Below are 17,532 nucleotides of genomic sequence, written 5' to 3' on the forward strand. Positions count from 1 at the left end.
CTGGAGCCAGGATATGAGTGTGGCAGGACACAAGGGTCTGTCAGCTCTGGTCGCAGCCTGTTGTTCTGCCCAGGGCAGCTGGAGGGCAGCAAGTGATAGCTTAAGGGCCATGTGCTGTGGAGGCCTCATTTAAATCAGATTCCAGAGCCTCTCCAAACCCAGCTGGAGTCTTCCTACTTACAGAGTCTTTCTACAAACGGCTGAATTGCTGTGGGTCCAGTTTAGATCCTGTGCCCAGCCTGGATCAGGGCAAGGACCAGGAAGAAACTCCAAGGTTACTAAAGCAGCTTGTCCCTGCTTCCACCCGGGGTGACATCCAAGCCAATGCTGGTTCCATTCATTCCAACTCAGTAATATATGTTAAAATCCAAGCATCACAAATTTTCCTTCAGCAATTCAGGCCTTGAAGAACAGCATGTAGAAGACACCTGAATTTCCCATGGAGTTGTCCATCCTGGACATCCTACTGCCAGGCTGTAGCATTTCCTCTGCAACTTCTCCATAATTTTTTTTTAGTCAAGTTTCTAATGACAAAAAGCTGAAGTGTTTGTAGTGTGGGTATGTGTGTGTAGGCTCCTGAGCTCAGTGACCTTTGACAGAGGAGGAAAGGTCTCTGGGACATTCAGCTGCTGTGAACACCATGAAGATGGATGGATGGATGGAAGGATGGATGGAAAGAAAAATCTACAGAGCCTCTAAGTGAAAGATGGCAGCAGGAACTGAGACTATATTAGACCTTGGAGGATCCAAGCTCTAGAGACATCAGGCTCACAGTCTGGATTACTCACAGCAGTATCTCAGGGAGTCAGAAACTCACCTTGAATCCTGGTGGTCCCTGTGCCCCGGGTAGTCCTGGTATGCCAGGGTTCCCTCTCTTGCCTGACATCCCCATCACACCTTCTTCCCCATCATCACCCTGCTCTCCCTAGAACAGAAACACAGAAGAGGTTATGAAACAAGATGCTTCTCCCCCCTCTGCACAGCTTCTGGGGGGACAGGGAAGTGATGAGGCTCTGCCCTCGGCAAGCACCATCCATCTGGGCAGGGCTGGGCTTGCAGGTGTGGACAGAATTCTGTGCATGTGAGTGTGTGTCAGGATACCAACTCCACTCCCTTCACGGACCTGGCCTTGCAAAGGCAGCTGCTGCCTCTACGTGCGTGTGAGATGTGCAGAGGATCCACTCTGGGTATATCCATAGCTGGATCACACCATTTCTCCTGTGCTACCTTTTAGTTTTGCAGCTCCTATGTTGTATTTGCTATCGATGCCATCAGGTTACAGTTGAAACTCACCAGTATCCCAGGCACTCCATCCTTCCCGGGCACTCCGTCCACCCCAGGGGCACCCTCTTGACCCTGTCTTCCCACCACTCCTCGAGGACCTGGTAGCCCAAGGATGCCCTAAAATCACAAAGGTATTAAGTGACAAAGCTCCTGAACAGCATTTCCTGGGGCAGAAAGTTGAATTTCACCTACCGGTGAGCCTCTGCTCCCTGCACTGCCCCGTGCTCCTTGCTTTCCTTTCTGACCCTGCAAGTAAGAAAAGAAAGACATCTAAAATTGCAGCAGTTCTAGCACAACTCCACTCAGGAGCCTGACTTCAGGGTGTGCTTTTGGATAATGATTGGAAAGAGTTTTATAAAAAGGAGATTTATAAAGTCAGTTGCTCCAGCACTGGGGAATGAACTGCTATTTGATTTTATTACAAGTGATTCTTCGTATGTCTTGAGAGTTCTAGGGCAGGAATGAATAGCTAGAAGGCAAGGACCTACATTTTTCCTAATACAGAGCAGATGAGGACAAATAAAGCAGGATGAACTCGAGGGAGGACTCTGCACTGGCAAACATTAGAACAAGATGCCTCAAACCTGTGTCCTCCATCAGTTCATTGACAGCACAGTGCTGAACCAGGAGCCAGAGAGTCTCTGCAGGGTGTTCAGGGGAAGAAGCTCCCTCAGTTTTGGAAAGTTAATGGAAATGAAAAGGGTGTCTTCTGTCTGAAATTTGCAGTGCTGCTTTGTGACAAAAGGCATGAAAGAAATGCTCCTGAGGTTTATTAGCTGTAAAAGGAATTAATTTCTGCAGAATGAATGGAAAACTCAGCCTCATCACCTTCACTAGGGCTCTCTTAGTGAGGTCATGTACTAAAGCACTTTTAAATTGAAGACCTCATTTTCTGTGCATTGTTTCTCCATCTGCAGAGGACCAGGCAGGCCAGCTACATGAAAGAAATATTCCTGGGGATGCTTTCCCTGCTACTCATTAGAAAAGGCAGCTCCAGATTGTCCAGCAATGGGCAGAGTTTATTTGTCTTATCACCTGATATGCTTTTTGCCAAGAAGACCTACGGTAGGTTAAACTATCATCTGGCATTACCACAGCAGGGTCAGATTAAAAATCCAGACATCTGCCAAAAGAGAGCAGGAATTTGCTGAGTATTGAGGTCACATACTTATGTTTTAGCAAATAAAATCTCTATCTGTGAGAATAATTAGCAGGCTGTCACTACAGCCAGATGTGGAGGTGGGAGTAGGTATGAGGTACCCCAATGAACCTTGAAGGACCCATGTGTGCTGTGCTTTCTTGCTTAATAAGGCAAGAAGTTAGTGGGACTCCTCCAAGACACATAACTGCATGGATAAACGGACTCCAAACCCGGAAGGTTTCAAGCCAGAAAAGTTTATGGTTCAAATGAGAGAGACTCTTGCCTGGCTCAGCCCTCCCTTGGGACAGCTGAACCAGCTGTGGCTGGAGGCACCACAGACTGGAGTATGGGAAAGAGACACGACCCATGGCAGGGACTAAAGACCTGCCTAGGAATCACCCATCATGCTGGAGCTGTGTTTGTCTTGATCTCCTCCAGCTCCACAAAGCCAACAAGCTATTAGGCTTGGACACCCAAATACATGTTTGCAGCCCTCCCACTAGGTTCTCCACAGCCTTTCAAGACATAGACCTTAGGAAAAGTCACACATGCTGGGCAAAAACACAAGAGTCTTCTTAATTAGACATATTGGGACACTATAAATCCACCCTGCTGAAACCTACCACATCACCTTTGGATCCCTTTGCTCCTGGCTTGCCTGGTGATCCAGGATCCCCCTACAAAACATAAGCAAGAAAAATCTGCTTAAAATTCTCTTCTGGCAGTATCTTGCACGAAGTACAAAGAACAGCATTTTTTTGTGCCCTTACGACGCCGACTGTATGGAAACAATTCAGGGGAACAGCCTGTGCTCAGACAGGCCCCTGGGGAAAAAGCAGCAAGGAACTGTCTCCAGAGAGCATTTAACAGGGTGTCGATTGGAGAAGAAGCAACTCTAACCCCCTCACTTGGGTGGTGCTTGTATTTGTGGAAATCATTCACCAAATTCCAGATGGTGCCTGGAGAGCAGTGCTGAGATGTGGGCAGGAAGGGGCCTGTGTGCAGAAACTATGTGCAGAATGAGTAGTTTACACACTGACTACATGATTAGGGTGGGTACTAACTCCTTTTGCATGCTGCAGCTCTGCCCTTGGTTTCACCTGGATGTCAAGCATTGGAAAGGAGCAAGGCACAGAGGGTATTTCCCAACTCTCTTACTGGTCTCTTTCCCATCTCCATCTTTTTTCCTGGCCATCCAGGTTGGGGGTTTTTTTTGGTATAATTGTGTCAGTGGCAATTTCTGGACTAATGTTGAAGAAATAGCAATAAGGACTCACTGCAGAGCTCTCCTTCCTCAGCTGGTTTTAGAGCCACGTGTTTCTACCAAGTCTTTACTAAAGACAATCCAAAGCTCTTGTTTCCATCTGAACCACTGACATCTGAGGGGTTATCACCCCCCCAGATAAGCTACATCCACTGGGGAATGCAGCAGCTCCACTCATTCCTAGGCCATATGACAGAGCACTATGATTTTACCCCAAAATAGAATCTGTTGTTCTTCCCAGCAGCCTTAAAAATAGTGGGAATTGATTCAACTTTATTTCCCAATACAAACTACACTTAATGTGCTGCTGCACTCACAGTTGCACTAGTCACATATAAAAATCAGATGCTACCATATACAGCAAGGGAATAATCCTTGAAATTTGATTTCATTCAGTCTTTCATGAATGCACTAGTTTGAGAGGAAAGACCATGCAGGCAGAAGAGTATGGTCTTGCTTCAGCCTTGAGCAGATCTCACCAGCAGCATGTCAAACAGATCAATTCCAAGCAGACTTCTCCCGGTCATTGCCACCTCCCACCACCTATCTCCTAACATTTCTAGTCCCTCATGGATTATTCAGAAAAGACAGTTTTGAGACAGGTGCTGGGAGTGTTTCCTGTTTCATCACCCATTTGTTAGTCTCAAAGGTGGCTCAAAATGCCCATTCCATAGGCTTGGCTTATGGAAATGCCCATGTTGCATTTCACAGCTGACCACACACTCCTGACTGCAGCTCTTCCCACCTTCCTCCTGCCTTTCTGCATCTGTTTCTCACATGCATGAGGCATTGGATAGATTACAGCTTACAACAAAGCAGCATCTCTTACAGGTAAGCCTTGCTGTCCAGGTTTTCCTCTTTCTCCATCAAGCCCTTCTTGACCCTTAAATAAAAAACAGAGAAGGAACATGTCTTTGTTCTTGGGTACTTTTGTGGCAATGAGAAAGAAAAATGCATGTACCATGGGGGCAGGAGAAGATGCACATCTGCATGGTGAAGTTGTGGGTAGAGCACATGCTGCCATGGACATGCATTGGGAAGAAATTGCTAAGAGGAACTGCTAATCATCATCTAAGAAGGTGTTCTAATGCATCCCAAAATACACACAGCACTAACGGAAGAGAATAGTTGGAGACTACAGTCCTACAACATCAGGCAGCAGCACTGCTACCCTGGTGAGTTTGAAATCTGTAAATTACTGCAATGGGTCACTCTGACCAGCTGCTTTTGGATGGAGGCAAGACTTAGCTCATGGAGCCTTTGCAGGTCAACACCAATCAGCTGGAGATGTCCCACAAAACGGGTCCAGGAGCACAGCAGGGTAATAAGACAAACATTTCTGAATCAGGCATTTGGAATAAGACTTACAGGGTAACCAGTGTCTCCAGGCTCCCCTCGATCACCTCTGTCACCAACAGGGCCCTACAACAGCACAACAAAGACTTGAGGTGGATGTAAACAACCCACAATACACAACATCTCAATGGCTTGTGCATGGTCTACAAGTAAGGAAGGAACTCAACTAATCCACCTGCACAAATCAGGCCAGGATTGATTACAAAAGGGATTTAAATCTTACTCTGTCTCCAGGTGGTCCCTGTGGGCCTTCTACCTTCCCATCATCACCTTGTTCTCCCTGTGAATAAAAATGTTAACATTAACACAGACAGCTGCTTCTGTACAGACCTGACTGAGTCCTGCCATACCATGAGCTCCTAAGCCAAAGCCTCTGTTGAATTTACTCCTCATCCAAATAAAGACTAAACTTTTTTTTTTGTTGATTTTTCACAACCTGACGCTTCACATTGCTTCCCTGGTTTCTGGTGGTTGTTTCTGCCTGGTCTAACCCTCCCTCCTAAGGAACCAGGTGCAAAGGGCTATTTTCAACAGTTCCTAAAACTGAGCTAGAAGGAGGTAATTAGAACAATATGGGAAATAGCTCTCTGTCTCTGAACTTTATTGCTGACAGTCCAACCAACTCTTTAATCAAGCATTTCCCCACCCTTGTTGAGTGCTGTCTGGGCTGTCGTGGGAACATGGGTGGTCTGGATGGGCTCCCTGGTTGTGTGGCACCATCGTGGGCTTCTCTTACAGTCAGTCAGGTGAGAGGGTCCCTTACACACTCACTGCATGAGCAGCTCCTCTCCTTGATGGGATGCTGCACAGCATGAGCTCAGAGCTCATGGTTTGGCTGGGAGATAACATCACCCAACTTATTTATAACTGAGGTCTCTCTAAAACATCCACAGAGAGATCCCATAAGACCTAGCAGAGACACATCCTTTTAAATTCTGTTGTGTAAGTCACTCAGGGTCACGATGTCCTGTTTTCTCTGGAGTCTAGCTCAGAGATGGCTGTTTCTTTGCTCCTCATGGAAGATTGCTAAATTCCAGCTTCTCCAGTTTTTTGACTACTCCGTATCAGAATCTCTGGCTCTTTGGCTCCTTAGGATGAACATGCCTCCGAGCTCCTTTGATGCTGTAGCTACTGGAGACAGGGGCCTGGGGAGTTCTGGCACAGTGAAGCTGCTGTGTTTGGGGTGCTCCAAGAGCCTTGAACATCCAAACCTCCAAACATTGCAGAGCCAAGTTCTTCACAGACGTCCGTCATTCTCAGTGGTTGCATCAGCCCTTTCTGGGGTATTTACAATTCTCTTTGATGTTCTCTCTGGGTTACTCTCATCTTCTGTTTGAGTTGCAGCTGCTGTTGTATGGATGCTTGGGAAATGTCTTGGTGAACTTTCCTCTGGAAGAAGCCAATATTGGTGGAGACATTAGCTTCTTTTCTGTAGGAGCTGGGTCACAGCTTGGAATCAGGACTGTGCCACTGCTGAGAGATACACATGGACCCATGCTGACTTCTCATGGGCTGAGAACCAGTACTGACATTTACAGCTTGGTAAAATGAGGCTCCAGATTTGACAAAACCTCTTGCAGTTTACCTCAACAAGTAGCAAAGAGCTCAGTGCATCTCCCTCCATTATGTGCTGGATGACAGTGGCATTTTCTTTCTCTGCTGCTGTGAAATGTTGGATGAACGTTGCCAGGAGTTCATAGAGACTCACAGGTTATGGTTATACTGTCCCTAAGAGATTGTGTGCTGGGTGGGAACTCCAACCTACTTGTGTGGGGTTTTATGGTAGAAGAAATATATAGAGAGAAACTGTGCCAGGATGGCTTGAGAATATAGTACTGAGTGATATGGATGGAGAAATTTGGGTGGCAGAGAAGAGAGAGAGGAAAGTAAAGCCTCACAGCCTTGGCTGACAGTTTCCAGTGCTACTGGAAGCTTGAAGCCAGCAGCAGAATACCTGGCAACTGGTTTGCTTTCTAGCCACTATCAAAGGAATGTTGGCTAGAAGGGAAACAAAGCCACCATTTCTCAACTCTCAGGGAAGGAAAAAATAAATCCCAGTGTGTGTGTGTTACTATGCAGAAGTCTTGGCACTGGTTGCTTCTTCCCAAAGAGGATGTGAACACCTTTGCCATTTGGGAGCTGAGATGAGCATGATGAACTCAAAGAAAGCTCATAATTCTGGGTACCCTTGAAGAGTATCAGGACTCATAGACTTTCTCCCCAAAGCTAAGTTGTGGTTTTGTGTCCCCTTGAGGCTAATTCCCACCTCATCCTTTGTCTTTTGCCTGAGAAAATCCTGCAGCCTGGTTAGCTCTAGGACTGCAAGACTGAGCTCCTCCAGAGCTTCCTGATTCTTCGGCTGCTCAAGAGGGAGATGAAAGGTCTGCGCTAATTTTTCGGAAAGTTGCAGCGAAAAAAAGTCAGAGTAAAGGGCAGCAAAGTAAACATGTTGGGATACAAATGGAAAATGCATGGAGAAGAAGGGAAGGCTTGTTGTTGTTGGCCCCTGTCCCAAAGTGAGATATACCAGTTTGTAATTTTTAAAAGGATCCCATCTGGACTGCTTTAAGCAGCTGCCAAGTACAGGCGTCTGCTCTGAGCAAGGCCTCTTTGAGGAGCTGCAAATGTATTAAATGTGGCAGAGTAGCTGGCTGGAATGGCACAGGGGAGCTGGATTCCACAGTAATGCCTCTCACCAAGCTGCTTTCTTCTCTGGAAAGGAAAGACCTTCCCCACCATTACACATCCTCCTTCTTCAGCACAGCTCCGTTTACTGCATTGCTTAAAGCTCAGAGAGCACTCATGGTCCCACTTCCATTTCCTCTTCACCTCGCAGCTTCAGGTTTCCATTTTCATGTTTGTACACATGTGCGAGGTTACAGATGTCTGGAGGGAAGGAATCTGTCTGTCCTTAGGCTGGGATATAGGCAACTCTTAGGAGATAAAGAAGGATGGATAAGAAAACTTGGATATAAGACTTTTGTGGAGCACCTGGATGCGAAGGAAGTGGAGGCTCAGCATGGGATGCTGTGCTCTCCTTGTTCAGCATCTCCTGCTTCTGCTCCCCAGCCAGGTGCTCACAGACCCACTGGCCTTCCAGGAAGGCAGGAGTGAGATCCAGCTGTCAGTGGTCATTACCAGTGCTGACTGCTCTCAGCAGGATGCATTTGATGCTTTGGTGCCTTCATCAGGCTTCAGCTTGGATACTTGCAGGGAGAATTCATTTATCATAACCTGGATCTGTTGTCAGGTGAACACAGAAGTATTATCTCTGACTGTCCATTTGCAGAAGAACATCTTGTTGGTGAAGGGCAGAATGCTTCACTGAGTGCTTGAGATTAATAATTTGGGGACCACTTACTACTGAAATGATGGAAGTTTCCAAGACAGCAATTTATCCTGTTTTAAAATAGAACAACAGCTGCAATTTAAGCCACAGAGATACTTATCTGCACATTGCTTACCCCTTCTGCTGTAGGGTCAATGGCTGATCTTGCTTTTGCTAGTCACAACTCACAACATTTTTCCTGGATGCTCAAGATTCAACAGTGGGACCATGAGAAAGCTCTGGGAAGGCTCTCAGCTCACAATGTGCCTGCTCAGGAGCTCTAGCATTATTATCTTGGGCTGGTTGTGCTTGGCTAACACTTGCCACTTCCCACACAGCTGCTCAGGGGAATACACCTGAGGAGGAATGCTGCTGATGTCTGGAAGAGTACGAGGTGCAGCTCGGGAGGCAGATGGAGCCGCGTTAGCAAGGCTGGGGGTGGAGAGGAAGTTCAGCAAGGCAGCGATGGAGATATGGAGCAGCAGGAACATCACCAGCTGTTCCTCCACGGATGTGTTTCAGCAGCAGGAAATGAGAGAAAAAGCAGCATGACCATTGTTCATCCCCAAAGCAAAATTTCTGAGGCATGTGATTATGTTAGTGGAACACAGCAGTTCACCCTGCCCCGCTGACTCCCAGCCACAGGGGTTTGCTGCTGCACGGGGAGTCTCCAGGCAGAGCATGGTGTGGACTGGGTGTCCTGACACCAGCAGCCCAAGCTGAAAGGACACATTCAAAGCCCCAGCAAAGACAAGTCCTTATAAACTCCTTTTTACAAGCAGTGAAGCTCCTGCTTGCACCACAGCTGCAATTCCACCCGTGTGCAGGGGCAAAACTGAACGCTCTCTCAGTGACGGGGAGCGAAAAACCAGCAAAAAGAGTTCACACGTCTCTCCTCTTCATGGGGACCCTATGACTGACCAGTTCCCATCACCATCACTTCCCTTCCCACGCTGAGGGAGAATGGTAGAATGGATTGAAAGGACCTTGAAGATCGTCTAGTTCCAACCCATGTTCCACTAGCCCAGTTTGCTCCAGTTCCTATCCAACCTGGCCCCGAACACTTCCAGGGATGGGGCAGACACAGTTCCTCTGGGCAACCTGTGCCAATGCCTCACCACCCCCTGAGGAAAGGACTTCCTGACATCTAACCTAAATCTCTCCTCTCTTAGTTTAAAGCTGTTTCCCCTTGTCCTATTACTATCTGTCTGTGTAGGAAGTCGCTCTGCCTCTTTTTGATAATCCCCCTGTAAGTACTGGAAGGTCACGATGAGGTCTCCCTGGAGCCTTCTCCAGGGAGACCTCAGGAGGGAGGGAGCATTGCTGCTGCTGCTGAAGGCATGTGAGGGGCTCCACCAGCTCTGTGAGCAGAGCCAAGGCCAGCTGGGCCGGTCGAAGCGTAGAGCAGCCAGCGCCGACAGGAAACCATTAAAGCGTGAGTCACTGCTCCAGCCTGAACTGGTTATGGCTCTGCTGACTCAGCAAAAGGGGAAAAACACCAGGGGAAAGCCACTGTGGAAAGAAGGCTCTGAGTCAGGGCAGCTGCAGCAAGGGGGCTCGTCACGGGGTGGAGGGACCAGCGAGACGAGGAGGTGGCAGCAGTGGGGAACGTGGAGCAAGGCCAACGGAGAGGAGAGACACCATCGCTGATTTCAACGGCGGAGACTGAAGAGCAGCTCCTTTGTGCAGGGTGTTATTCTGACTTGATCACAGAAAGCTGCTGGTCTGGTTTCTTTTGGTTTGGGGATTGAGCTGAATTTCTGTGGGTGCAGGAAAAATGTGCTCCCAGAGCACACGCCAAGTGGCTCAGCCTCTGGTGCGAGGGCAGGTGGTGTCTGTCTGGGAAGCATCTGCCAGTGGCACAAATGTCCTGGCTCTGATTCACAGAGGCAAAGCTGCAGCAGGGGTTAGGTAGGTGGCTCTGTGGTTGAGGAGGCAACTCTGCCTCTATCACAGGGAGAGGAGAGTGCAGATACACAGGGGCTATGGCAACAGGTCAAACATCTCAGCTCAGCTTCCATGCCAAGAAAAGGTGAGAGAGCTAAACATTCTGAACTTACCTTTTCCCCCTTTGGCCCTGGTGGTCCAATTGGCCCTGGTGGTCCTGCATGTCCCTGTGGAGAGCAGACAATATGTGAGAAGGCAGGAAAGAGCTGTTGGGCTGTAGGTCCTGCCTGGTTCCCTGTCAGATCTCATGAGTCCTGTGTGGTGCATCTCAGCTTTGGAGGGACATGTGGGTCATGGCAGAGATGAACCAAATCATGTGCAGAAGTTATGATGGTGCAAATGGAGACTAGACAAAGAACTAAAGTCCAGATCAGAAATAAATCATAGTTTAAGAACAATTTGCATCCTGGAGTGGCAGTTTTGTAGCATTTGAGAACAGATAAAAAGTGGAAGATGAAAATAAAAACCTTACCTGGTAACCCTTTAAGCCTGGGTCACCTTGAGCACCCATCCTTCCCGGAGCTCCCTGGAGAGGCAAGCACAGAGAGACTGTGAGAATAGTCTGAGGTATTACCCCAGGAGAAGAGGATGCACTGGGCTATGCAAAGCTAAGCTCAGAACCAGGTGGGAGTGTGACTACCCTTTCTTCTGGCCCCCTATGAGCTCTGCTGCAGCCATCTGAAGGGCTCTCACTTGGCCTTAACCTCTTACACATGGAGAGAGATGCCAGGAGGTCATTTTATGCCTTTGCCAGCCTGCAGCAATAGGTTCCCCACCTCACTCAGATTTGCTACCAGAAATGGCTCTTCATCTGCCCTTCTGGATGTCTCTATAGCCAAATTAGCTTTCTGCTGGGATGTCTACCAGTGAGACCATGCTCATGCATGACCTAAACCCAAACTGTTGGGAGAAACCTTTCCTTTTGGGTTCTGAGGGCACTGCAAGAGCTGTTTATCACATCTTTAGCAGAGTGAACAAAAGGGTTTAAATCAGATTGAAGTGAATAGCAAACTTTCCATATAATCCCATTTAGCATGGAAGAAAGCCCTTTCCACAAGGCTTTTCCAGGGTGTCCAGTCCCACAGGCTGCTGTTCAGATATTGCTTTGCTTCCTTGTGAAATAAGCCATGGAGGCTTTGCCAGAGAATATTAAGGGAGGATATATGGTGAGGCCATAACTTTTAGTGCAGAACCATTAACTCCATCACTCATTTGCTACTGTTCTGAAACATCCCTATGATTCCCAGGTCATAAATAACTCCTGCTTTTGCATGGGGTTCTACCCAATAAAATGCAAGAAGTTTCCTTACCAGCCTGCAATGCACAAGGATGTGCATCTACTTACTGTTGCTCACCAAATGCATTTGTCTCATGTGCCTAAAGCAAATGAACTTTCTTCCCTCTCTGCACACTATTGCTGCTCTCCTCTGAAAGCCTCACCTTCAGCCCCCAGCTCAAACCCTTTCTCATGCTGTATTTCTTCTTGCTCCAAGTGTTTCAGATAAGTAGTTCAAGAGTGGGTGTAGAAACAGGGCAGAAGTCCAAGGCAGAGTTCCTTGCAATTACAGATTGACTAAGAAGCAGTTCTTGCCATGACTGTTCAGTCTCAAAGGGAAAGATCTTCATAAAAAATAGCTTATCAGATCACTCAGTTCAGGAAAAATTCCCCAATATTTCAGCCCATCTGGGGAGTTGGGAAGAACCACCACGATGCAATGTGAGCTGGACTCATGGGGCACCAACCCAGCCACCACTATGGAGTCTATCCTGTGCTAAATGCTGTTAGATGGGATTAGTTTGGCCAATTAAACCCATCTAACAGCATTTCTCTTTCTGTGTTCTGGAGCCTCTGCTCAGGCCCGTGCCCACCACTGCCAGTCACGTTTCTGTGTGTTGTGTTCAACCATTTGCAGAGCTCTTCTCACCATAGGTCCCAGGGTACCTCGGGATCCTTTAGGGCCTTGGTTCCCCTTTGGCCCCTGCTTCCCTGCAGATCCAGTCTCACCAAGCTGCCCTTGGAAGCCCTTGCTGCCCTGCAGAGCAAAGACACTGACATGAGTGTAGGACAAAACTGTTTCTACTGAGAAATATAAAAGATGCTCAACAAAAGGGAGATCCAGAGGAGGAGGAGATGTTATCAACAGGAGATGTTCCTACCTTCTGGCCAGGCTTGCCCTTTTCCCCCTGTTTTCCTGGTTTCCCTTCCGGTCCCTAGGAGAGAAACAAAAAAAAGCTGTTGGAATAGATGTCCCATTCCAATTAGCCACTCCTAGGCCACTTCCCTGGTACACTCAGCCCTCAGAACATCCTCCCTCACCCATCCTATCCTATTCCCACGGGAGCCAAATAGGAGGCCAGGAAGTCATGCAGGTAAGAACATGATTCACAGGTCAAGGTCTGGCTGAGTTTGGTCTTGAGCTGCTCCAACACATGGAGGAGAAGTAAATCTCATTGCTTAAAGGTGAAAGGATCTCTGTGCCCAGGTGACTGTAGGGCAACACAGCTAAAAGGTGATATTTTGCATCTTCATGTCACATGTTGAAGACTGGTGAGTGATGGAAAACTGCCACCAGTTGTGTTTATCTGTCCTCAAGGAGGTAAAAAGAGAGATCTCAGAAGTGCATCTACTCACCCTCTGCTACAGAAAGGGCTGAAACTTGGAAAACACATTTACCCTGTCCCCCACAAAACATTTCCTCCAGCCTGCAGGCCGAGCTGCCATCTGTGCACTGCTGTTTTACCAAGTATCTTTCATCACCTATAGCACTGAATTGGCTATCAATAACCTTAGGATGCTGTCAATAGAACCATTGCCTCCACAGCAATTCTCCCTATTTCTACCCTGTGAAAACAGGCAGTGATTTCATACTCTATCCACCTACCATGCAAAGCTTTCTGCTCACAGTGGAAAACCCTTCCCTCTTCTTGTATTATTATTATTACTGCCACACACCAAAACCACAATATACCGATCAGGCATCTAGAAATGGGAGTGGGATGCAAAACATCATGTGGGAGCCGTGGCAAGCTGAGACAGGAATGCTGGGCTGCTTTGAGCACCCAGTGTGGGTGCAGAAGCTGCAGCCCCTCCTTGCACCCACACTGCAGAAATTAGCTGTGATGAGCAGCTAAGTACAGCAGCTTCTCCTTAGGGAGCCCAGAGGGCTCATTTTTCAGCGTTTGACCCTGTTGGCTGCAAGGCAGACAGAATATTTTGGATTTGACAGAAAGAAGCAAAAAGTATCACTGAAGAAAATAACTCATGTTTTTTTGGCAATTGTGACAAACTTTTCAACACAGCATCTCCCCCCTTGCTCCTTTGCCTCCCAGTTAGGAAGGTATAATTTTCCCCACTGTTGATGTTGCAGCCTCAGCTGAATAAAAGCAACTTATAAAGAGAATGGTATCGGGGGGTTTTCACTCTGATCTGAAACGTGGGCCTCAGAAGTGCCTGCTCTGAACACAAAGGAGCAATTCAGACTTATTATAGCCCTAAAGAATTGTGCCAGTTCACTTCCCCACAGGGAATAGCTCCACTTTACCTAAGGCAAACATTTCAGGAGCCCACCCTGCCAACACTATTAAGGCTTCACAAAGGACAGGTCCCTGCTGAGGAGCCCCCGAGCCCTGTTCTGTGTCTCTTCCATCCCACTCAGGGTTTCTGTTTGCTATTTTTTTGCTCCCACTTTCCAAGAGATCTCTTTTGGAAGTATTTTCCCACAGATGCTGAGCAGCCACAGTAGATGGTGAGTGCCAAGCCTTCAGCATCACCCACATGATTTACACTTCTGACAGGAGTACAAAGAAATCCTCACTAATGAAAGCATCAGCCTGAGAAATGATCATCCCAGTCCAGATCTACAGCAGCTCACCCTGGACCCGGGAGCAGAGCCCTCTGCATCCCCATGTGTGTATTGTGGAGTGGGTCTGAAGCTGCAGTGATGCCCACAGACCTTGCTCTGCAGCAGTGCCATGATGACGAGTGGCTGGAAAATTTGGAGAGTAACTAGCAGAATCACTCACAAAACTTTACTGTCAAAACAAGAAGAAAGAGACAACTGAGGATTCTAATTAGTTGCATAGTGTTTTTCCATCGCTCTCCCTGGACTGTGCTCAAAGAGCTTTTGGAACATGGGCAAGAGTTATTTCCTGCAAATGGGAGAAAGTCCATTTTAAGCTGAATCTGGTCCTGACCTGATGATGGTCAAGCCCTTGATCTTCTCCAGCAGAGCAGTTTTGCACACTCAGATGTGCTCCTAAATTGCTATACCGGCACAGCTCTTGAAACAAAGACTTCCATGTTACGGTTCTGTCCCCAGGATGAGGATGTGTTACACTGGCTGTAAAAAATACAGACTTCAGTGTGTTGATGAGATGTACCCTTTACCATTGTGCAGGGCAGCTACTTCAGAAGAGTTTGAAGTAAAGCCTGACTCCCTCCACCTGGATACACCTCCCATGGGAGTCCCATGACTGAAACTTGCTTCTACCCTGCACTGGGAAACGCCTTTGCTTTTCAAGAAGGCAGGTTCAGGCCTTAAATCTTCACAGCTGGGAAACAAATCTCCACACTGCTCCTAAAGTCTGCTAAAACCTCCAAAAATTCAAGCTCATGCCTGTGCCTGCCATCATGGAGGACAGATATAGGGCTGGAGTCATTTGGGAGAGGGTAAAAACCAAGACATAAATCCAAATTTCATGGTCCAGGTCCCTCTTGCTAAACTAAACTTGATCCACAGAAGACTGTGCCATGTTCAAACAGGTTCTCAACTTTCTCTGAGTTCTTTCAGCTTGTCATTCCCTCTTGGTGGAGTCTGAACACAGATATGGGCTCCAATAAATTCCCTGTACCTCCTTTTCCCCTTATGACGCATCAGCCTCATGGAGCAGGAGGTTCTCCTGGGCCCTCCAGCTGGGCTGCGGCTCCTTCTCACTGCCAGAGGAAAAAACCATTGGCAGCATCTCCAGCTCCTGCCAGGGATAGGAAGAGGAGCTGTCACTTGCAGTAAGCCATGGAGACCTTCCTCCAAGCCTGCTTTGCTGCCGTTAGCTCTCGTCTGCTGGTCCCAATAAAGGGGTCACACCACGCTGGCAGCACCGTCGGCAGAGCCGTGGCTCAGACCTTGCATCCTGAGTCACCTCCTCGAGGGGAACAAGCTCCCCCAGCGAGGGATGTTTCCGTGCTCTCCCAGCACACTTTCTAGGACTTTGGCCAGCCAGCTCTGCTGGTGAGTGGGAAGGTTACCATGTGCCTGATTTTCCTGGATGTGCTTTCTCCAACTGCACAGGAATTCTGCCCAGATGAATTTAGAGGCAGTTCAACACTTGTCTGGGGTTCCCAGATATGTGATATCTCTCTAGTTGTGATGACCCAGATGTGGTTGCTGTTGCAATCCCAGATGTTCTCAGGGCATACACACAGGGGTTTGCTCAGTTCCCAGAAATCAGTGACGGCCACGTGCCGTACGTGACAGAGGTGATAACAAGCCCAGTAACAACTTTGGTAGCCTTCAAAAAAGAGTCAGATTCTTTTCCTCTCCGTTCTTCTGACTCATCTCTCCAGGGTTGGAAATCAGGGCCAGAATGGGGGAACAACAACAAAATAGGATAAAAACCAAAATTCAATGAGATTGTATCTTCATCCAGGCTCTCCAAAGTACATCAGGAATGGAGCAACTTTTGGTACCTCTTTCATTGCCATGAGAAGTTCCTAAGGTTCCAAGGGTTCCTGCTCCCCTCAGCAGAGCCAGCAATGAGGGGCAGTAGATGTACAAAAGCCTACACATAAGAATAATGAAATCCGAGTCCTCTTTGCTGGATTCACATCAGTTGGGTTGTGTGCCGAGGCACTGAACACTCAAAGCTTTTATTCTCGGGGTTTGTACACATTTTGGTGTATGCTTTGGGTTATTGGTTTGCTGAGAAAACAAATCTCCTTTCCAAGCTTCTTCCATGAGGGGGATTATTTTTAAATAGCGAGTTCTCTTCACATACTGCATTCTTCCCTAGAGAAGCATATCAGTACCTCCAGATGATAATGGTATTCTTGACCAGGGACAGTGCAAAGCAGCAGTTTTACAAAGTCACATGCCTTTAGGTATGCCAAAATATCCAAGGGAAGCAAAAAAATTGCCATCTTAGGTCCAGCATGTTTAAAGTTTCAATGACAGCTTCAGTAAGGACACAGATTTAGAAGTTGGGGTTTTTTTAGCATAGCCTTAGATATTCCCCTAAGGGAAAGATGGATGGTTTGTTTTTCAATGCAAATGGGTTAATTTTGAAAGAGAAAAAGGGTCTTTCAGCTGCTGATGACCTTGGCAGCAGTGTCAGGTCTCTTGCACAGCACAGCAATAACGTTTAGTGGGAGCAAATAGATGAGCAGCTCAGCTTTAAATTCTCAAGACATCAACAGTTGAAATCTCTGTTTCAACAACAACATCCAGAAAAACAAAATAAGGAAGTTGAATGAACTGCAGAGAGATATGTTTCCAGCAGAGCCAAACAACAAACAGGGCTAAAGTCCTGACCCAAACTTCCCCACACCCAGTGATGCTCTGCTACAGGCACAGGGGCCAGGGCAGTGGTGACTGAGATGTGACTCACCATCCTGGTTTGGCTCAGGGGAATTGTGGCTCCTGGCACTCCAGAGGGTAGACATGTTCCTGCTGTCCTTGCAGCCTTATGGCACAGCACAGGAGGGAAGATCTCAAGGATACAGAACTGATGGGAGAGTGTCCCAAAGCCTGTCAGGATGGCTCAGAACTGCTGTGGAGCAGGAACATATTCCCAAAGATTATTTTGGGTGTCACTGACTGAAGGTCTGAGGTCACTCCTCCCTACCAAAAATGAGGCAGGAGGAAAAAGAAGAGCCAGAATACAGCTACTGAGTAAAGAAAAAGGTGGCTATGGTGACAGAGAAAAAAAAGTGATAGTTTGAGGCACTGCATATAGAACGGGCAGGAAAACTAAAGCAGCAATAAAGGTAGGAAGCATGAACCATAGGATGACCATGCCCATATTGTCCAGGCCCAGCCAGTGAGCTCATTTAAAGGGAAATGAAAAAGCCCCATATAATTTCCTACCGCTCAGCAATGTCTCCATATGAGAACCTCTACTTAATAAACTTTGATGGAGAGAAGCCTCCCCCCATGGAGGACAGTTCACAAGCACTCAGGAAATTAGTGGGATTATTGGGGCTGGGCATTTGAAGAC

At 47.5% G+C, this 17,532-nt stretch overlaps 1 protein-coding gene across 1 annotated transcript in view; it reads right to left on the minus strand.

The window, feature by feature from the left end:
* Nucleotides 1–17,532, minus strand: part of COL27A1 (collagen, type XXVII, alpha 1) — a gene marked incomplete at its 5' end in the record, with an annotated part of 139,000 nt that overhangs the window by 8,010 nt on the left and 113,458 nt on the right. Inside the window, 11 exons of the mRNA XM_009077373.1 lie at nt 818–925; nt 1,294–1,401; nt 1,477–1,530; nt 3,049–3,102; nt 4,519–4,572; nt 5,058–5,111; nt 5,269–5,325; nt 10,434–10,487; nt 10,793–10,846; nt 12,246–12,353; nt 12,478–12,531. Of these exons, the coding sequence (XP_009075621.1) occupies nt 818–925; nt 1,294–1,401; nt 1,477–1,530; nt 3,049–3,102; nt 4,519–4,572; nt 5,058–5,111; nt 5,269–5,325; nt 10,434–10,487; nt 10,793–10,846; nt 12,246–12,353; nt 12,478–12,531 (759 nt within the window). The remainder of the gene's footprint in view (nt 1–817; nt 926–1,293; nt 1,402–1,476; nt 1,531–3,048; nt 3,103–4,518; nt 4,573–5,057; nt 5,112–5,268; nt 5,326–10,433; nt 10,488–10,792; nt 10,847–12,245; nt 12,354–12,477; nt 12,532–17,532) is intronic.

The sequence above is a fragment of the Acanthisitta chloris genome, unplaced genomic scaffold (assembly GCF_000695815.1).
Source record: "Acanthisitta chloris isolate BGI_N310 unplaced genomic scaffold, ASM69581v1 scaffold3966, whole genome shotgun sequence".
Classification (NCBI taxonomy): Eukaryota; Metazoa; Chordata; class Aves; order Passeriformes; family Acanthisittidae; genus Acanthisitta; species Acanthisitta chloris.